At 43.5% G+C, this 21,712-nt stretch overlaps 2 protein-coding genes across 10 annotated transcripts in view; one reads left to right on the forward strand and one right to left on the reverse strand.

Moving 5' to 3' along the window:
- The window catches only part of HERC3 (HECT and RLD domain containing E3 ubiquitin protein ligase 3), a 109,854-nt gene that overhangs the window by 68,013 nt on the left and 20,129 nt on the right, over positions 1 to 21,712 (forward strand). For all 6 annotated transcript variants that reach the window (XM_060187796.1, XM_060187799.1, XM_060187798.1 and 3 more), the window contains 4 exons: positions 2,134 to 2,277; positions 4,063 to 4,229; positions 11,151 to 11,217; positions 11,709 to 11,791. In XM_060187796.1, coding sequence (XP_060043779.1) covers positions 2,134 to 2,277; positions 4,063 to 4,229; positions 11,151 to 11,217; positions 11,709 to 11,791 — 461 coding nt within the window. The remainder of the gene's footprint in view (positions 1 to 2,133; positions 2,278 to 4,062; positions 4,230 to 11,150; positions 11,218 to 11,708; positions 11,792 to 21,712) is intronic.
- NAP1L5 (nucleosome assembly protein 1 like 5) lies at positions 19,916 to 21,368 on the reverse strand. 4 transcript variants are annotated; one of them, XM_060187806.1, is made up of 2 exons: positions 20,607 to 21,368; positions 19,916 to 20,213 (listed from the first exon to the last, which is right to left on the reverse strand). In XM_060187806.1, the coding sequence occupies exons 1-2, from the start codon at positions 21,176 to 21,178 to the stop codon at positions 20,159 to 20,161; spliced, it is 627 nt and encodes a 208-aa protein (XP_060043789.1). In that variant the 5' UTR covers positions 21,179 to 21,368; the 3' UTR covers positions 19,916 to 20,158. The 4 variants fall into 4 exon arrangements, with proteins under 4 accessions (XP_060043789.1, XP_060043788.1, XP_060043791.1 ...); XM_060187805.1 differs by having other exon boundaries at positions 19,916 to 20,236; XM_060187808.1 differs by having other exon boundaries at positions 20,602 to 21,368.

Genomic DNA, 21,712 nt, shown 5'->3' on the forward strand with positions numbered 1-21,712 from the left:
GTGGACACTAAAATACTAATCCCTGTGTGTAAGACTGAAAGTTAGGTTCTGGCTGTTTGCACCTAGCCACCTCTCAGTGAAGTTTGCTGTAGTCGTGACACAAGGCCCATTGTCTAGCACAACCCTTCCTGCAGTTCAGCTCGCTTAGAACATCTTCCTCTCTGTTACTTCAATAACCCCTTAGAGAAAGTGTTTTTCTTGACCCAAGTTAATCTTTGCTTTCCTCTAGGTGCAGATAACATCTAACTCTCAGTATATTGGTCTCTTTGAAAACAAAATGTATTGTCTTGCTAGTTTTTTTTTCTTATTTTCATGAAACAGACAATACCTAGCCTCAAAAGTGACTTGAGGGGGAAAAAAATCTGAATAATAATTACCATTAGGGAAAATCAGTAATAAAAAGCCTCAGGCTACAAAAAAAATCAGCATCAAGATTCAACTTTTGCTGAGAAAGAAAAAAAGGGGAAAGTTCACCAAATTTAAAATTGGCAAGATAAAATATAAGAGAATATCTTTAGGATGACAATAATATAGGTAACGAGGCTTTTAGTAAACAATTTGACAAAAAATATTGAACCATAAAGAAACCTTCATAATTTAAAACAGAAAGCATAATACTTAGTAAACATGAAAAACAAAGCTGGCAAAACAGCTCCCTAGCTTTGCTACATGTGATCCAAGGTTTGATCAAGCCCAGCCTCCACCACACTGAAGGAAGCTTCAGTGCTATAGTCTCTTTCATTCTCTCATTCTCTCTCTCTTTCTCTACCGCCCTCCCTCCCTTCCTCCTTTTCTCTAAGAAAAAAAAAAAAAAGGAAAACATTGAACCATAGTATTGATAAAGGGAATGTAAAATGCAATCCTATGGGATACCATCTTAACACCCCTTAGACTTGAAAATAACACTTCTGATGGGCAGGGAGGTACAGAAAATGAAATATTCAGAAGCTTGTGATTGAAAACATAACACTGCTACAGCCATTTTGGAAGGTATTTGGGCAGTGTTGGTAAAGCTGGTAATACAGATGTTCTGTGAAAGGGGCCAGGTGGTGGCACACATGGTTGAATGCACATGTTACAGATGTTCTGTGGCCCAGCAGTTTGACTTCTGGGTGTATAAACCAAAGATAAACAAATAAATATATAGACATAAGTAAACAATCATTGACTTTTTATGGGGGTGGCAGGTGGGAATAGTTCACAGTGATAGCTTCTAACTGGAGAGTGGATAGATTTTTGTATTTATTGAAACTATCAGTACAGAAATGAAAACAAGGAAGTAGGACTTTGGGTGTTCATTTTGATGTCCAAAGAATGTTGTACACGCAAGGTACAAAGTGACTATTTATATGTTATGATAGCATTTATTTATAGTTGAAAATACGCAATGAGTTGGTGAGATGTCTCACTAAGTGGGGCACATATGTTGCCATGTATAGTCTAGGTTCAAACCCTGGTACCACCTGGGAGGTACCATGGACACTGGTGGAAATTGGTGCTGTGTGTCTCTGTGTCCCACTTTATCTCTGAATGAAAAGTGGTGCAGGATTACTGAAATTGTACATGCATGAGAACCCCTCCTCTATAACAAAACAAAATAAAACAGATAATGGAAATATATAGTGGAAGCACAAAAGATATATGTAATTGATTCTGATTATTTTATGCTTGCCTCACCACCCCAGAACCATGGTAGATTTTCTGTGGACAGATGCTAAACTACCATGGTGTCTCTCATAATACCTATGAAAATGTAGTTTATCTACAAGTACCTAGTTAGTGGTCAGCAGATAAACCTTACAGTTTCCATCGCATCCCTAAAGTCTCTGGTACATTTTTCTTTCTTCTGTCTTTGGCAAGGGGTTGTCATTAAAAAAAAAAAAAAGAAGAAGAAGAAAAAGAAAAAGAAAAGAAAAAAGATAAAATGGGGCTGGGGAGACAGCATAACGTTTATGCAAATGATTTGCATCACAGAAACGAGTAGGACTGCAGGTCTCCCTCCTTTCCCTGTTCTCTCTCCATTTCTCTCTATATATCCAAAATAAATAGATATAAAAAAAAAGTAACAACAACAAAGCAGATAAAATGCCAAGAATCTCTTTAAAGGATTCATTTGATTTTCATTCTCTTCAGGTGATCTTTGATGGTGAAGAAGCAGTGGATGCAGGGGGAGTCACCAAGGAGTTCTTCCTCTTGCTGCTGAAAGAACTTCTGAATCCCATCTATGGGATGTTTACCTACTATCAGGAGTCTAATCTGCTCTGGTTTTCAGACACGGTAAATCACAGTTAAGCCCCTGGATTGAATTAAATGTTTTTTTGATTTTCCAGCCAGTCCCCTGGCTTTTGGATCTGCAAAGGGGAATATCAGATCGTAATTAAAATATCTAAATAATGTATCTGACCAATTATTTTTTCTTCTTTTTTTCCCTTTTGCTAAGACCTCAGCTCTGTTTTTAGCAGATTAAATCCCAAGTTGTCTTATCCTTAAAGGGAAGAAAGAGCACAGGCTGACAAAGATACTTTCTGACTTCCTGACTTGTGAAAGTAATAATTTTTTTTTTTTGCCTCCAGGGTTATTGCTGAGGCTCAGTGCCTGCACCACGAATCCACTGTTCCTGGAGGCTATTTTATTCCCCTTGTATTGCCCTTGTTGTTTTATTGTTTAAGTTATTATTGTTGTTGTTATTGATGTCGTCATTGTTAGGACAGAGAGAAATGGAGAGAGGAGGGGAAGACAGAAGGGAGGAGAGAAAGACAGACACCTGCAGACCTGCTTCACTGCCTGTGAAGCAACTCCCCTGCAGCTGGGGAGCCGGGGTTTCAAATTGGGATCCTTATGCCAGTCCTTGCACTTAGCGCCATGTGTGCTTAACCCACTGAGCTACCGCCCGACCCCCGAAAGTAATATTTAAATAACTTTTAGTAATAACAGTGACCATATGTGTATGTAGTCTCATACAGACACATACACACATTATTTTGGAGAACTCAATAGGAGGGCCACATTTTAAAAGGCTCTGTGTCTTTAGCCTGACCGTAGTGTGGTTGTCTCCCTAGATCTGCACTGTTCTAAAAGGTAGCCACCAGTAGCTACTTATATGTACATTTTACTTAAGCAAAATGATCATGAAAGACTCATCTCCTCAGTGGGACCAACCAACCCTATTTCAGGTGCTCAGTAGCTACTACAGGGCACCATCCAGAATAGAATGTCTTTGTTATTGAAGGATTTCTGTTGGGCAGTATGATTCTAAATGATATTGGTTGTTCTTTCACTGGGTGGCCTGAGCTGCTTAACTTAGCCTATGCTGTATCTTGGGGGTGGGGTTGGGGGCAGGAATTATGGCGCTCTTATCAGCCGTTTTTCTGTTTCAGAAGATATTGAGGCAAATTGGCATGGTGTCAAGAGGGCTGCTGACATTGCACTTGTTTGGTGTTTTGTTTGTTTTTGGTTTTGCCTCAGGTTATCTCTGGGGCTCAGTACCTACACTACAAATTCACTGCTCCTGGAGGCCTTTTTAAAAATTATTATTATTGGGGGTCGGGCGGTGGCACAGTGGGTTAAGCGCACGTGGCGCAAAGCGCAGGGACCAGCATAAGGATCCCGGTTCGAGCCCCCGGATCCCCACCTGCAGGGGAGTCGCTTCACGGGCGGTGAAGCAGGTATGCAGGTGTCTATCTTTCTCTCCCCCTCTCTCTCTGTCTTCCCCTCCTTTCTGCATTTCTCTCTGTCCTATCCAACAACAAAGCAACGTCAACAATGGCAATAATAACCGCAGCGAGGCTGCAACAACTAGGGCAACAAAAGGGGAAAAATGGCCTCCAGGAGCGGTGGATTCTGCACCGAGCCCAGCAATAACCCTGGAGGGAAAAAAAAAAAAAAATTATTATTTTTTGGGTAGGACAGAGAGGAATTGAGAGGGGAGGAGAAAATAGAGTGGGAGAGAGACACCTGCAGACGGACTTCACCGCTTGTGAGGCAACCCCCCTGCAGGTGGAGAGGCAGGGGTTTGAGCCAGACACTGCACTTGTTTAACATGTCTGCATCCATCTTGTGAAGTGTTTCGTAGAGCACAACTGGTTTCACTTGATTGGCATAACCTGTGGACTCGCTATCTACAACTCTACTGTGGTCGACCTCCACTTCCCACTGGCTCTCTATAAGAAGTTACTAAATGTCAAGCCTGGCTTGGAGGACTTGAAGGAGTTGTCACCAACTGAAGGAAGGTACTAAACTAAGGGGCAGCAGGTGGACACATGTCATTGCCACAGTGACTTCTGGCACAGGGATGAAAGGTGGAAGGTACTAGGTGTACCAGTGTGAGTTCTGGAACCATATGGTTAGACTTTGTTGGACATACTTCATCCTAAGGTGTAGGTGTTCAGAAATATAAGGGGAGAAAGTATTGCAAAAGGAGTCTTTTTTTAAAAAAAAAAAAAAGTTTTACAGACAAGTACCTGATGATCTCACTCATATGTGGAATGTAAGAAACAAAACCAAGGTCACATGAGATGAAACATTAATAAGCCCGTGGTCTCTATCCACAGATCTGAGGTTACAAAAGGGGGGAGGAGGCGAATACTTTGATTAGGAGGAGACGGCACATGGGTGGTGGGTCATTTGTGCTACCACATATTTTGTGATGTGAAGTTCTGCCTCTGACACAACAACAAGCTCATAAACAATATTTAAAAAAATAGTTTGGGCCTAGAAGTTGTCTCAGGTAGAACAAATGCATTTCTTAGTATGTGTGAGGGTGTAGGTTTAATCCCTGGCACCACATGAGGACACTGTGGGTGGTGAAGTAGTGCTTTGCTGTCTCCCTTCTCTGTCTTTCATTCTCTCTTTTTTTTAAAATTATTATCTTTATTTATTGGATAGAGACTGCCAGAAATCAAGAGGAGAGGGGGTAATAGAGGGAGAGAAGTAGAGAGACACCTGCAACACTACTTCACCACTTGCAAAGCTTTCCTCCTGCAGGTGGGGACCTGGGGCTTGAACTGGGTCCTTGTACAATGTAACATGTGTGCTCAACCAGATGCGCCAATACCTGCCCTCCATCTTTCATTCTCTATTCCTACCCTCCCCTTTCAAAATGTACAATAGGAATTAGATCAGGGAGGCTGCTCAGTGGTATTACGTAAGTGGGTGGTCCAGAGACTTTTCGACAGCACTACATAAATTTTTTTTTTATCTCTTTATTGGGGAATTAATGTTTTACATTCAAAAGTAAATACAATAGTTTGTACATGCATAACATTCCCCAGTTTCCCATATAACAATACAACCCCCACTAGGTCACTCTGTCATCTTTCTTGGACCTGTATTCTCCCCACCCACCCACCCCAGAGTCTTTGACTTTGGTGTGATACGCCAATTCCATTTCAGGTTCTACTTGTGTTTTCTTTTCTGATCTTGTTTTTCAATTTCTTCCTGAGAGTGAGATCATCCCATATTCATCCTTCTTTTTCTGACTTATTTCACTTAACATGAATGTTTCAAGGTCCATCCAAGATCGGCTGAAAACAGTGAAGTCACCATTTTTTACAGCTGAGTAGTATTCCATTGTGTATATATACCACAACTTGCTCAGCCACTCATCTGTTGTTGGACACCTGGGTTGCTTCCAGGTTTTGGCTATTACAAATTGTGCTGCCAAGAACATATGTGTCCACAGATCTTTTTGGATGGATGTGTTGGGTTCCTTAGGATATATCCCCAGGAGAGGAATTGCAGGATCATAGGGTAGGTCCTTTTCTAGCCTTCTGAGAGTTCTCCAGACTGTTCTCCACAGAGGTTGGACCAATTGACATTCCCACCAGCAGTGTAGGAGGGTTCCTTTGACCCTACACCCTCTCCAGCATTTGCTGCTGTTACCTTTTCTGATGTATGACATTCTCACAGGAGTGAAGTGATATCTCATTGTTATCTTTACTTGCATTTCTCTGAAAATCAGAGACTTGGAGCATTTTTCATGTGTTTCTTGGCCTTTTGGATCTCTTCTGTGGTGAATATTCTGTCCATGTCCTCCCCCCCATTTTTGGATGGGGTTATTTTTTGTCTTGTTAAGTTTGGCAAGCTCTTTATTTATTCTGGTTATTAGCCTCTTGTCTGATGTATGGCATGTAAAGATCTCCTCCCATTCTGTGAGGGGTCTCTTGATTTGGGTAGTGGTTTCTTTTGCTGTGAAGAAGCTTTTTAATTTGATGTAGTCTCATAGAAACTTATACTTGCCTTAGTCTTCTTTGTAATTGGATTCATTTCATTGAAGATGTCTTTAAAATTTATGTGGAAAAGAGTTCTGCCAATATTTTCCTCTAAGTATCTGATAGTTTGTGGTCTAACATCCAAGTCCTTGATCCACTTGGAATTTACTTTTGTTTTGGTGAAATACAGTGGTTCAGTTTCATTCTTCTGCGTGTTTCAACCCATTGTTTCCAACACCATTTGTTGAAGAGACTCTGCTTTCCCCATTTAATAGTCTGGGCCCCTTTGTCAAAGATTAGATGTCCATAGGTGTGGGGGAAAACTTTTTCTAATTAAAAAATTTTAAGTTTAAAAGGCTGTTCATCTGCTTAAAATATACAATTGACTTGTAGTATATTTAAAGTTAAGCAGCCACCACTACAATAGATTTTTAGAATGCTTTTATTATCTAAAAAACAAACCTGCTTTTTTGTTGTGTATCGCCATCCTCCCATCCTCCACACCTTTCTTTCTCTCTCTTAACAGATCACTGCTCATCTCTGGCTGAAGATAAATGTTGGGGATTAAAACTGGGAGCTCAGAATCTCAGGCATGAAAGTCCTTTGCAGAACCATTATGCTGTTTCCCCAGCTGAAGTCAACAGTCCCAGTTTCTTCTTCCCTAAGCCCTAGGCAACCACTGATCTTCCTGTCTCCCTGTAGGCAAATACTGATCTACTTCCTATCTCCCTGTGGGTAGCCACGGATCTACTTCCTATCTCCCTGTAGACAACTACTGATCTACTTCCTGTCTCCCTGTGGGTAGCTAATGATTTACTTCTTGTCTCCCTGCAGACAACTACTGATCTGTTTCCTGTCTCCCTGTAGGCAACCACTGATCTTCCTGTCTCCCTATAGGTAACCACTGATCTACTTCCTGTCTCTCTAAAGGCAACCAGTGATCTGCTTCCTATCTCCCTGTAGGCAACTACCAATCTGCTTCCTGTCTCCCTGTAGGTAACCACTGATCTACTTCCTATCTCCCTGTAGGTGGCCACTGACCTGCTTTCTGTCTCCCTGAAGGCAACTAATGATCTGCTTCCCATCTCCCTGTAGGCAACCACTGGTCTACTTCCTGTCTCCCTTTAAGCAACTACAGATCTAATTCCATCTCCCAGTAGACAACTACTGATATGATTTTTTTCTTCCTGTAGGCAACCACTGATCTACTTCCTGACTCTTTGTAGGCAGTCATTGATCTATTTCCTGTCTCTTTGCATGCAAGTCATTTATCTGCTTCCTGCTTCCTTGTAGACAACCTATTTCTATAAACTTACCTGTTGTGGACACTTCATATAAACAGAATCATGCACCATATGGTCCTTCATATCTGGCTTCTTTCACATAGCATGTCATCAAGATTCATATATATATATTTGCCTCCAGGGTTATTTCTGGGGCTTAGTACCTGCACTGTGAATCCACTACTCCTGGTGGCCATGTTCTTTCCATTGTTGTTATTGTCATTGCTGTTATTGTTGCTGGTGTTGTCATTGTTAGACAGGACAGAGAGAAATTGAGAGGGGAGGGGAAGACAGAGAGTGGGAGAGAGAGAAAGACACCTGCAGACCACTTGTGAATCGACCCCCCTGCAGGTAGGGAGCCAGGAGCTCAAACTGGGACCCATGCACCAGTCCTTGCACTTCACACTGTGTGTGCTTAACCCAGTGCACCACCACCTGACCTCCCAGCCAATATTTCTGTTTATTGCCAAGCACTATTCTGTTTGTATGGATAAACCACATTTTGCTTATCAGTCAATTGATAGATAATTGACTTCTTTCTGCTTTCCAACTTTTTTGGTTAATGCTGCTGTTGATATTTCTGTCAGTGTTTATGTTTGGATATAGGTTTTCATTCCTCTTGGGTATGTACCTAGCAGTGGAATTGCTCTATGTGTAGCCATTTGAAGAACTTCAGGGTTTTTAAAAGCAGTGTGACTGTGTTTATATCATTCTCTTTCTTACTATTCAAATGCTTTTTATCCTGAGTTTCTCTGTATTAATCATAAGTAGTGTTAAGATCAAGTATCAAAATATACCATGAGCTTGACCCTCTGTGAACAAGAAAGAGACAGAGAGTAATTGAAAGGGAAGGGGGAAGGTATAGAGGGAGAGACGCCTGCAGCACTGCTTCACCACTTGTGAAGCTTCTCCACCTCAGGTAGGGACCGGGGACTTGAACCTGGGTGTTTGAGTACTGTAGCATGAGTTCTCTATCAGGTGCACCACCACTCAGTCCTGCCAGACTGCCAATTTTAAAATAGACTCAGTCCCGCCAGACTGCCAATTTTAAAATAGACTCCAAGGAGCCCACTGGAAATGAGATGGTCAAAGCACATAATTAGGGCACCAGTGCTGAGATACGTATAGAATGGCGTATAGAAGGAGAAAAAGAATGTTTAGGTGGAGTGTTTTCTCCAAGGCCAAAGAGCATCTGGCAAGGTTGCACAGAGAATGGAGTTCATACATGAGGCCCAAGCTTCATCCCTAGCACTATGAGTTAGCAGTATTTTGGTCTTTCTCCCTCATAAAATAACTAGATTAATTTTATTTTTTTAATTATCTTTATTTTTATTGGATAGAGACAGCCAGAAATTGAGAGTAATGGGGAGATAGAGAGGAGAGAGAGAGAGAGAGAGAGAGAGAGAGAGAGAGAGAGAGAGACCTGTAGCCCTGCTTCACCAGTTGTGAAGCTTTGCCTCTGCAAGTGGGGGCCAGGGGCTCAAACCTGGATCCTTGCGCGCTATAACATGTGCACTCAACTAGGTGCACCACCACCCAGCCCCACTAGATTAATTTTATAATGCCATCAGAGATACAGATTAGGCTCATGCTTTTGCTATTTGAAATAGAAGACCAGAGAGGGGCAGAAGTGGGGACTATATACTCTGCCAACCTGACTGAGAATAATATACTAAGTAATGGTTTTTGACTCATTAATCAGTAGTGAATTTAAATTCCATACCAAAAAGGTGAGGAGACAGCTCACCCAGTGGAACATACACTTCCCATACATAGTGATCTGGCTTTGGGCCCCAGGCCAACACATGGGAACACCTGCAAAGGGGAAGCCTCATGAGTAGTGGAACAGTGCTGTGGTGTCTCTCCTCTTTCTACCTCTGTCTCTCACCCTTTATCTAACTTAACTTAGATTAAATAGATTGCCCAGAGCACTGAAATCATGCAGGTGCAAAACACCAACAATAATCCAGTGATAACTAACTAAATTCCACAGCAAGAATTTTCTCCCTGGGCAACTCTTGCTGGACTTGTCAGATTCAAAGATCACAAAGAACTTAAGTGAGGATTAGTTACAAAATTGTTTTTTTCTTAAAAGCTAGGATGTGCTTGTTTTTGGCATAAACATATTCTTTGTTTCATGTAGCACTGGGGAATAAACTGAGGGCCTCACATGGTCATGATGTCACCTACTCACCTCCCCAGCTCATTTTATTTTAATTCTGTATATTTAAGGAGAGTCACCAAAGCACAGCTCCATCAGCCATGGACTTCTCTCTGGAGCTGTCTTTTGGTGCTTCCATGTGGTGCCAGGTAACTGAACCAGAGTTTGAACTCAAGTTTGCCAAGCATGGGCTCTACCAGCTCAGCAACCTCTCAATCTACTGGGTGTTATTATTAACATTTTTATTATTGTATATATGTGCAACCTGTCTGTAGAGCCAGTGCAGTACCATCTCCTACTGTATCATCTCCTGCTGTGTACCAGAGTGACAGGTACACAGGTATATCCAATCTAAGTCTGACTAACTTCATAAATTCAATAGATTTGTAAGCAGGAAGAAAAGGCTAATTGGATTTCTTTCAAGATAGAAGTAACATGATTGGGAGTCGGGTGGTAGCGCGCGGGTTAAGCGCACGTGGCGCAAAGAGCGGCATAAGGATCCCAGTTCGAGCCCCCCGGCTCCCCACCTGCAGGGGAGTCGCTTCACAGGCGGTGAAGCCGGTCTGCAGGTGTCTGTCTTTCTCTCCCCCTCTCTGTCTTCCCCTCCTCTCTCCATTTCTCTCTGTCCTGTCCAACAGTGACCGACAACAATAATAACTACAAGAAGAAGACAACTAGGGCAACAAAAGGGAATAAATAAATAAATAAATAAATAAATATTTTAAAAGGGGAATAAATAAATAAATTTTTTTTTTTATTTAAATTTTTAATTTAAGAAAGGATTAGTGAACAAAAGCATAAGGTAGGAGGGGTACAACTCCACACAATTCCCACCACCCAATCCCCATAACCCACCCTCTCCCATGATAGCCTTCCCATTCTCTAGCCCTCTGGGAGCATGGACCCAGGGTCGTTGAGGGTTGCAGAAGGTAGAGGGTCTGGCTTCTGTAATTGCTTCCCCGCTGAACATGGGCGTTGACTGGTCGGTCCATACTCCCAGTCTGCCTCTCTCTTTCCCTAGTAAGGTGTGTCTCTGGGGAAGCTGAGCTCCAGGACACATTGGTGGGGTCTTCAATCCAGGGAAGCCTAGCCAGCATCCTGGTGGCATCTGGAACCTGGTGATTGAAAAGAGAGTTAACATACAAAGCCAAACAATTTGTTGAGCAAACATGGATCCCAAGATTGGAATAGTGGAGAGGAAGTGTTGGGGAGGTACTCACTGCAAACTCTAGTGTAATCCTGCTTTCAGGTATATATTTTGCAGTAGTTTATGGATACGTGTGCGCATACGCTCTCTCTCACAGAAAAGGGGAATAAATAAATAAATATTTTTTAAAAAGAAGTAACATGATTTTCTCTCAGTCTGGATCTATCTCTATTCATTCTAGAAGTGTTTTTTAGTTTTGCCTATTGACTATCTGGACATGTGAGTAAGGAAGAAACGCTATGGCAGTGTCTGATTTGCCTTTTTCCCTCTCTCTGTTATTCTATCATTAGGAGTCTTCAAGAGCTTTTAGATTACCCCGGCGAAGATATTGAAGAGACTTTCTGCCTCAACTTCACGGTAAGGCTTCCCACGGTGTGTTATGATTGTGACTGTCTCTTTCATCATGCTTCCAAGTGATAATTAACATTCACTTTGCTCCAAATGAAAGCACAGATTCAGGGACCTCTTGCTAAATTATTTTAGTCATCATGTCTTGAGTGTTGCAGGAGTTCATGTGACTGTGCTGAGTGAATGAATGCGTGATGACTCTAGCACCTAAAAACAGTCATGAAGCAGTAATCCTCTTGACTTCTGACACATTTCTTTCCTAGAATTCATTGCATGCTCTCTTTGGTGACATGTGTTGGCACCTCTGTATCTTAAAACAAAAGACATCTTTGAATGTGGTACTTCTCTGACTCAGGTTCCCTCTCTTCCCACAAGAATTTTCTGGAGGCTAATAAGTAGTTACAAAGCAGCATTTGTCCTGAAAGCTCATCCTAGGCCTTTAAGCTTTAGAAAAATGAGCGGTAGAATGCTAATGTCTCCTTTTTACTCTTTGACTATAGATTTGCCGAGAAAGCTACGGAGTGGTTGAACAGAAGAAGCTGATACCTGGGGGAGATGAGGTGACCGTGTGCAAGGACAACAGGTGGGTCCTGGCTGCTGTGCGTCAGATGCTACCTCCTTGTTGCCCTGCACTCTCACATTTAGGAGCAAGAGACAAGGGAGAGAGGGTCCAACTTGAGCCCCTTGTTGGCCTGGCTTTGACTCTTGTATAAATCTTTCTGACTATCCAGAGAGTCTTGTCTTGGCTTTGGGAAAAGTGTGGGCTCCAAGGAGTTCAAGGAAAAGCCTCATAGGTCACCAAGTATTTGACAAAATGGCTTCAGTTGTTGAAACTGACTTGCTACCAATAAGCTCACATGGAGTCTAGACTTGCTTCAAATAGATGTTAAACCAAGACCCTTATTTGATAAACACTAAAAGCTAAAAGCAAGGGCCTTTCTTTACATATTGGGAGTTTTGTTGTTAACAAAGTGTTTTTTGAAATAAGAACAAGTGACTGGTTGCCCACAGTCTGATAATGTGTTAGAATTGGGACATTGGTGGCAGATGATAACGTGAGTTTCTCGGCCTAGATGATTTCTCACTCCTGCGGGTTGGGATGACTTTTTTTTAAAAAAAACATATTTTATCTTTAAAAAAAAAAACAATTGTTATTTGTTATTAGTAGTTTGTTATAAGATTACAATGTATACTTCCATACGACACCCACCACCAAGGTTCTGTATCCCCACACCCTCAGACCTCCCAAAGATAACCAACCATCATAGTTGTCACAAGTCTTATAGACAGTTGGGATGACCACTTTATTAGAGTAGCAAATGTGCATACAGATGTGGAGATGGCACAGCTAGCCTTTTCATTCTTTCTGAAGAGATCTGAGCTCTTGTGTCAGTTCCAGAGAACATAAGATACACAGCATATGCTAGATGATAGCAGTGTCTCAGTCAAAAACCAAAGGAGCCAAGTGAGCTGGTGCCAGTTTGATATAGTTTGCAGTTGAGTTGGGAATCTTAATGTCTTCCTTCCTACTTTATCTTTTTTTTTTTTTTAAGATCCTATTTATCTATCTTTATGGATTGGGACAGATAGACTAGCCAGAGCACTACTCTTTTCATGTTCATGCCAGGGATCTAACCTGGGACCTTCGTCATGCAAGTCCTGTGCTGTGACACTGAGCTGTCTTCTTGTGCCTTGTTTCTTCTAAAATGATTACTGTTGGAGAACTTTTTTTTTTTCTTCCTTGCCTACTTTTGCACTGTGATCTTTCTGGCTCTGTGTTTTATCTGTGGCATCGTTCTTAGCACTCTCGCCCCTTATTCTTCCTATTGAGTTGATCTCTCATCTAATCAGTGGCTACATTGACTCAATAGCTGAGAAATACACTGTGCAGGGAAACTGAAATATAACCAAGCCAGTAACAAAAGGCGATTGTCCATTCTCAGATGTAACCTTTAATGAAAGATGCAGATAAACCTGAGTGGTTGGGTCAGGGTGAATTCAGAACAATCAAAATTGAGAGGTGAAGGTCAAGTGGAGGCTGAATTGTGACGGCTGTTTCAGGCAGAGAAGCAGGAGTGGGGGAGTGCTGGCTCGGGGGCTGGCTCCAGACAGTGAATTTGACTGACTTATGTGCACCTAGCAGCGCAATCAGATGACAGAAGTCTCTGGCAATTAGAGAAGTGTTAACTTCATTCAGCAGGTGATGAGAAGCCCATGTTGGTGTGTGACCAGAAGGAGTATTAACATGGGAAAAGTGAGCCTGTGGTGCCTTTATTTTGTCCATTGTTTTATTTATGTTGCTCTGTAGAGCCAGGACCTCAAACATGCCTGTGTGCTACTTTTGAGTGGCCTCTGGGCCTAGTCTTTCTCAGTTGTTGTCGTTTTTGACGGGTTATGTTGTTTTCGCCGGGCTGGCTTCACAGGCAGGTAACAGAAGACCAGGGACTCATAGTTGAGCTGTAGGCAGTATCTCTTTATTCATGCAGGACGCAGCACAATCTAAGACGAGCTAAGCTAAACTCAAGGTAAAGTACTCTAAAACTCACAATGCTGTCTTTATATATACTTGACAAGTAGGGTGGAAACAGGGTGTGACATAGAGAGGGTGGAGAGAAAAGTGACTGGTGACAATCAGAGTGTGACAAGGAGGGGGGGTGGAGGAAAAACATATCATGAAACAGTGGGGATTGAACCAATGCCCTGGAGGGAGGTGCTTGTTAACAGCGGTTATATAAATAGAATGAAGTGGTTATGTAAATAGAATAGTGTTAAGCAGGGGGGATTTAAACCAAATGAAACAGAAGGGGTCTCATGCATACCAACAAGTTGTCTTTTAAGAGAGAAAGACACCACAGTACTGAGCCACCCGCCTTGGAGCTCCTGGTGCTGCCCAGGGTGTTCTCATATGCTTGGGTTCGTACCCAGGGCCGGACGCAAGGAAAGGCCTACATTCTGCCAGGTGTGCTATCTCTTGGTTCTCTTCTCCACTGTTTCTACACATACACACTCAGGATGTGGCTGAACTGCACAGGGAGGGTCAGAATTGCTGGTGATGAGGGTGTGCATTTGTTTATCAGGCACATGGGTTCTTTTCACCATACTCTATAGTTATAATCTTCTGCCTTTCTTTTAAGTGTTAGTTATTTGTTAATGAGAGAACCAGACCATCACTGGCACAGGTAATGCTAAGGATAGAACTTGGGACCTCATGCTTGAGAGTCTCATGTTTTATCCACTACTCTACCTTCTGGACCACAAATCATTTACTTATTCTTTTTTGAAATTTATTTATTTACTGGAAGGGATGGGGAGAGACAGAGAGAAACTGAGAGAGAGAGAGAGAGAGAGAGAGTTGTGTGGGTATGTGGTGGAACAGAGCATCATTTTGGCACTGGGAATAGCCAGGATCAAATCCAAGACCTCGTATTTGAGAGTCTATTGCTTTATCCACTAGGCCGCTTTCTGAATTGCAAGTTATTTGTTCCTAAAAGGTTTGTGGCTGCTCCTGTATATAAGAAGAATAGCCATAAGGGTGTTCTGACAGCACACAGGTGCTTTTGTTTGCTTGTTTGATTGCTGTTAAAATGCATAAACTGAATGGAGCCAAGCTCATTCATTCCATGAACATGGATTACTTAGCACTAGCTTCAGACTTTTTCAAGTCTTTGTAGAAGGAAGAGCATCACCTGTTTGCACAGCATCAGGCAGAAGGCAGTGTCCTCTTTGAATGGTCAGTTCCTCAGCCCTCCATGTGGGATTAGAATTGGAACTATTTCCCTATGGGTGATGTCCCGGCATGGACTTCTCAGGGTCACAGCACACTGAGAGTGTCCCCCTGCACCCTCTCAGCTCCAGGCTCAACCCTGTCTACTTCTGGTTTGGGGACAAGTAGGCACATAGCCACCCCCAATGGATAGGCATCTGAGGGCCTTTTAGGTCACCCCCACACTGCTTGGTGTGGTTGTCACAATTGGGGACAACCTAAGAAAGACACGAGCAACTTGTTTTAGCATTTCTTTATTTGCTTCAAAAGATAGAAAAGTGACCTGGGATGTGTAACAAGATACCAGGGAGGAGGGTGAAGGAAAGAAGAATCCTTGTACTCATCTCCTTTGCTGGCTTCACTGTTATAATCCCACTGCTGGGGGTTCCTTGGGGAGACAGCTTCTCCTGGTCTGAGGAAATTGAAGCTGTGTAAGGTGACCCCCACTGGACCATTTACCTTGGGCCTGTGTGTGCTCTACAACCAATAGCACTGAAGCCGTGTGTATTGAGTTAGCAGTAAGCTTTGCCGTCACCACCGTCCCAGAGGAGAGGGCCCAATGCATGCTGTCCCAAGCACTGCTGCCCCCTTGGTCTCAAAGTGCTTTCTGTCCGTGGGTGGACCGAGCCTCAGCAGGTCAGCTGAGCTGTAGGCATTTAGGTGAGAGGACAGCCACGGGTGTCCTGCTGCACCGCAGCTGGCGGCCACATCAGTGCAGTGGTCACATGGCTGCTTGTCGCTGGGTGTGCAGCACATGCCACCGCACACTGCTGTCAATGCTAGTGCGGAACTCAGGGTGTTCCCCGTGCCCCCAGCTCTCCATCCATGTAACACTACCAGCTATACTATGGTCCTGTCTCCCTTGATCCCCACTCCCCCATCCCCTTTTTTTTTTTTTTTTTAGAAGAAAAAGAAGAAGGAAAAAAAAAACAGATTTGGGGGAAAGAAAGCAAATGATTAAAAAGACCATGTGGTAAGAAAAGCCATTTTTAAGACAGTCACACCCCAGCTTTCACCAAAGAGACAAGCTGAAACTAAAGCCCACATCTCCAAATCCAGGAGAAACGCTCCTGGCTCCTTAAGATACACTGAAGTTGGGCCTGATGATAAAGCCCCCACAGCCTCTCCAGATAGGATAGTCTGGTAGGTGCCATCTTTAACATCTGTGTTCTACTCTTACCCACTGAGCTAGTGGAGAAGTGAAATAGCAGTTCACATTTGAGCACTTACCATGAGCCAGGTGCTGATGTGACTCCTTTGCCTGTAATTCTCCCCACTCGACAGAAGAAGAAGCTGAGTCACAAAGTCAAAAGTCACTTTGTTGTCTGGGATCCAAAGCCAATCCCAGAGGTTTGAGTGGGACCTTGGGTCCCTTGGGCCTCAGCACACTGCCACCTAGAGGTTCAACCCAGACCTGCAAGGTTCCTACCTGCTCGTTCACCCAGGGAGAAAAGGGTTCAGATTTATCTGTTTTCCTTTCATGCAGAACACACAGATTTTTTTTAAGTGTGTCTGAGTTATAAAGTTAATATTGAGATAGTGTTTGTATTTATCATTTTATAAAACTCTTGGGGATGCACGTGGTAATTTCTACATGGTTGCTTGTGTGAATATATATTTTCTCTTCTTTCACTTTTTGGTGTTTGGCTTCTTTCTGTGTTCTCTTCCTTCCCCTCCACTTCTTATTTATTTCCAATAAGAATGTGTCACACACCCCTTGTGTATAAAGCTTTGCTTGCCTTTCCAATTCTATTTTTTAATGATAAAGCCGTTACTGTGTACATTGTTAGCTTGTTAAAGTTTTTGCTGAATTGATTTACTAGTGGCCTGTACCAATTTTTGTGTTGTCTTCAATGTATGCAAAGACCCATGTCAAATCCAAAAACAGTAAGATATTCACTCTGTTCTGTAAACTATTGTATGTCTTCGGAACATTGGCACCGGGTCATTATTTGGCTTTTTACTTCTAAAATATTTGCTGGTTTGTTTTTTTTTTAAGTGAATTAGAGTGAAATGGCACTTATACAACATCGTGCAAGTGGAATTGCCACTGAATTTGTTCACTGAAATTGTAAACCTCATGTGTATGTGAATTTCCCCTCAATAAAAATATAACACTGTGTACATACGTGTATGCAAATGTTCCTCAGACTGATAGATGTGTGTGTGTGCGTGTGTGTGCTCGAGCAAGGCTTCAGTGTGAACTGCCAAGCCACACTCGGGCAGTGAACACACACACTGCAGTTTACTGCAGGGCTTCCTGGAGCTCAGCTGAATCCATAATGCCTGTTGCCCTCTGTCTGCTGGGATTCTGGGTCCCTTCAGGGCCAGATTACCAATAGAAGCCAGTTTTGAAGGGAAGCATTTGACCTGCCATTCTGGAAGGCCATCCTGTTTAGGGTTCAAATGCAAATTTCTAGGCTGCTTGAAGGAACAGCACATAAAAGCAGTTCTAGAAACACAAGGGAAACTTCAGCCCTGCTAGGAAATGGTGTAGGAAGGGCATTTGACTCTCCCCTGGGGGAGAAACTTGCCCCCAGTGCCATGACTGTTAGCTGGGGACTCTGGCTGGTGTCTTCCTGCTGGCCAGCTTGGGACATATGTGTCCTCCTTCATGCTGCCCTTCAAGGACCTGTTTTTTTGTTGTTTTTTTTTTCTGTGTTCAAAAGGACTGCAGTATTTTTCCTTTTTCAAGTGTTCTGCTCATGCCCATTCTGTCTTTCTCATTTAGCACTAAGTGGCATTCACATGATTTGTATGAGCACTTGATCATGTTAAGATTTTTAACCTTCCACCATCCGTACGGATCATAGATTTTTATCCCCAGTTTGCTAGCTTTTGTAAACATGAGCTGTGTTTAAATGTTTGTGATGTCCTGATTTTTGTGTTGTCTTACCTGTTGATTCCTTTATCACTCTCCTCTTAGCCTTTCCCTGTCCAGTATTTTTTACATGTCTTTTGTCCAGACAGATTTTTTTGAGCCTGTAGTAATCAGTTAAAAAAAAAAAAAAAACCTGACTCATTATCAAATTACTTGTCTTCTTAATTATTTTTACAAACACCAAGGTGGATAACAACTTATGAGCTCCAGTTTGGGTTTTCATTTGAGGTGTGGTCAGCTAAAAGCTAATTTGACAATTGACGTATTTACGACATCTGTTCTTATAAAAGAATGTTAAGGCTTATTTTACTTTATTTTGTGATTTTTTTTTCATGAAGGCTAGATACATTTTTATTGGAGATTTCTTTAGTAGTTTGGGTTATTTCTATAAAAGGCTTTCCTATGTATTTCAGCTATTAGCATCTAAAAAATAGCTTTTGTATACTTATTTGATTATGAAAGGTCTTTAGTTGTTTTTCTCCGTTTTCCTTTATGTAATCTCATCCCTCACATCCCTGCAAAAAAAAAAAAAAAAAGGTGTGTGTGTGTCTGATGATCACACTCCTTTTGCTCCATTTTTTATTTTTTGCAAAACCCAGAGAAATATTAAATTGTTATCTTACTTATAGAGATAAAAAATAGGATTAATCTATTAGGATAATTATATGATTAAGATAATCACTGGCACCTTATGAAATATAGTGTTTTGATTTTTCCTTTTTGGTTGGGAGATTAATAGCTACATTGAGGCTCTGCGCCATTCCTGCCCTAGCAACAGGTCTGCCTGCTTCCCTGTCTGCAATTTAACCCTTAAGGGGGATGCAAGAAAATACCTCTGAGCTTTTGACATTTCTCACAGGCTTTAAATTTCACATTATTTTTATTATTGTTAACTCTGGTTATTGCATTATTTTTATTTATAGTCAGGATGACCCGTATTAACTTTAATAAGCCATATATATGTATATATATATATATATATATATATATATATATATATGTTTCTAGTGTCTCATTAAAATCTCATCCGTTCTGATGGAAAAAAATTGATTTTATGGTAGGCAGATCAAAACAAGATACTGGATCGCCTATTTTTTTTAAATTTCTTTATTGGGAATTAATGTTTTATAGGCATCACCTGTTTTTTAATTAAAGGTCAGAATCTTCACTGACCATATGAAATCAAACTTAAGAATATGTGATGTAGAGGGGAGGAATATTAGGGGGATAAGAATTTTTTTTAATTTTAAATTTTTATCTAGTATTAAAAATATCTTAAGATTTTATGTTAAGATGATATTCACTATATATTTATGTGTTTTCCCTCTCCCCTTTTGTAACTAGGAAGGGCTGAATTTTCAGTAATTGTCTTCATCTTCTTTCATGTGATGATGATAATTCATTGAAATATGTCAACCATTGTATGTCCAGCAGTGTCCTGTGGGCTTCTTGCATGTCCTTCTCCATATTAACCCAGGAGGAAGAGACTGTTTCCTCTTATAGATGAGGAAAAAAATTCAATGCAGATGAAATAATTGAATTCCCCCAAGGTAGTCAGTCACAGTCTGAGTCCTTTTTTATTTTTGAAAATATTTTATTAACACCACAGTGGTAAACAATTTTAAGCTTTTCTTATTGATTGCTGAGTCACACATAGTTTAATTACCCACGCAGAAGCTTAGCTTTTACATTAAATGTACCCTTCCAGAAAATTCTTAACAATATGCCACTGTTTTAAGCAATAAAATTTGAATATGCACCATTTTATATTTAAGATATCACATTGACATAGCAAAATAATGAAGGCACAACTAATACAAGCAAACGTAAACCCTTTCTGCTTCTGAGTGTGGGGGGTAAGGGAGTGGGGACAGTTGGGTTGATTTTGGGGCTTTTCAAGTAAACATTTATTTTTCCACACACATTAACATTACTGTTACCACAATCTAAAGGCTACATGACACAAAGACTTCACGAGGATCAAACACAGAACATTAGAAACACATGCTTTACACAATTTTGCTACATTCTACATCTTTTCAAGTAAATTCACACGTCTAAAGTACTAGATAAAGGGATTTAAATACTCAAACACTTGGAAGGGGAGGGGGTGTTTACACCTTGGGGGCACAGACGGGGGCCAGGGAACAGGGCAAAGGAGATGGGGCTGGGGGTGGGCGTGTGGACACTATGATACAGCTTGTACACCCTCCTGCTCAGGTCCTCTTCCTCTCGCTCCTTGGGACAGTCCGGGGAATGGATGGATGGATGGATAGAGATAGTGGCAGTGGTCCAGGTGTCTTCACTCAGTTCTGTCTCAGTCTTTTTTCTCCACTCCATCGTAGTCTTGGTCGTCGCCTGCTGTGAAATGCAAAGCTTGATGCCTGGATTACAAAAACAAAAGTCTGAAAGATGAGCTGGGGGAGGGGCGGGGGTGCATGGTCCGCTGACACCTGCTGACACGCACAGAAAGGATCAGGAAAGAAAATCAGTCAGTTTAACTCATTTCCCCCCCCCCTTTTAACATCTCTTACTAGATCGCATCCAGTCTCAACATGGAATTTGCAAACGGGCTGGTCGGGGGTCTGAATGCATCATTAATTTTTTTTTTTTTTTTTGGAATGTCAGAATCGACTCATTATATGTGGGTCCCAAACCTGAGCCTTGTCAAGCCGGTTTTTTTTTTTTTCCCTTTCTCTTGTTGACGTGGGGTCGCCCTCCGCGCCCCGGGGGCCTCCCCCCACCCCACCTTACTTCTTGGCGTCGTGGGCGCCCCCGTGGCCGTGGTGGCCGCGCCCTTTGCCCCCTGCGGCCGCCCCCGCAGCCTCGTCGTCATCATCGTCGCCGTCGTTGTCGTCGTCGCCGTCGTTGTTGTCGTCGTCGTAGTCGGTGTCGTCGTCGTCGTCGTCGCCCTCGAGGGTCCAGGCGCAGCCCTCCATCTCGCCCGTCAGCTCCTGGATCTTGGCGAGCAGCGGCTTGTAGATGTCGTTGTACTTCTTCTCCAGCGCCTGGAACTCCTTGTCGAACTTGGCCTCGATCTTGTCGCAGCGCTTCTGCAGCTTCTTGAGCGCCAGCACGCGGCACTTGACCGAGTTGGGCAGGCTCTCGAGGAAGTCGTGCTTGGGCCGCGCGCTCTCGGCCGCGGGCGGCGGGGGTGGCGGCGGGGGCGCGGGCTGCGCGGCCGCCCCGACACAGTCACCTCCCTCGGCACCGCCCTCGCCCATCACCTCCTCCTCCGCCGCCGCCGCTGCCGCCGCCGCCTCCGCCGCCGCCGCCGCCGCCGCCTGGCCGGGCTCCGCGGGCGCCTGGTTGTCCGGGTCCGCCATGCCGGGAGTCGCCGCAGTGGTCCGGTGAGCTAACGAGTCGGGCACCTTGCCGCGCCGAGCAGGTGGCGCCGCTGCAGCCTGAGGAGCTGCCGCTGCTGCTGCTGCTGCTGCTGTTGCCGCGGCGCTGCTGCCGCCGCCGCCGCCGCCGCCGCCGCCGCCGCCGCCGCCGCCGCCGCTGCTGCTGTGCCTCCGCTGGAGCGCGAGAGAGCGAGAGAGCGAGTGACTGTCCGCGGCCGCTGCTGCGTGCTGCTCTGCCCGCTCGGCTCTGCGCTGCGGCACTGACGCACAGGCGGCACCTCTCTCTCCCTCCCGCGAGCGAGGCACTGGCCCCGCGCAGTCAGCTGACCACCCGGCTGCGGCTGGCTGCGGCCGCCTGTTGCTACCCGGGCCCCGCGCCTCTGCAGCCCACGTCAGCGCCCGTCGCCTGGATACCGGCCCCCGCTCCCCACCAGCGGGCTTCCCGGGCCGAGCTGCAGGGGCCCCTCCACCGGCCTCGCTCTGGTCCAGCTCCCCCCTTCACACCCGCCCCCGCTC

The sequence above is a fragment of the Erinaceus europaeus genome, chromosome 3, assembly GCF_950295315.1.
Source record: "Erinaceus europaeus chromosome 3, mEriEur2.1, whole genome shotgun sequence".
NCBI classification, from domain to species: Eukaryota; Metazoa; Chordata; class Mammalia; order Eulipotyphla; family Erinaceidae; genus Erinaceus; species Erinaceus europaeus.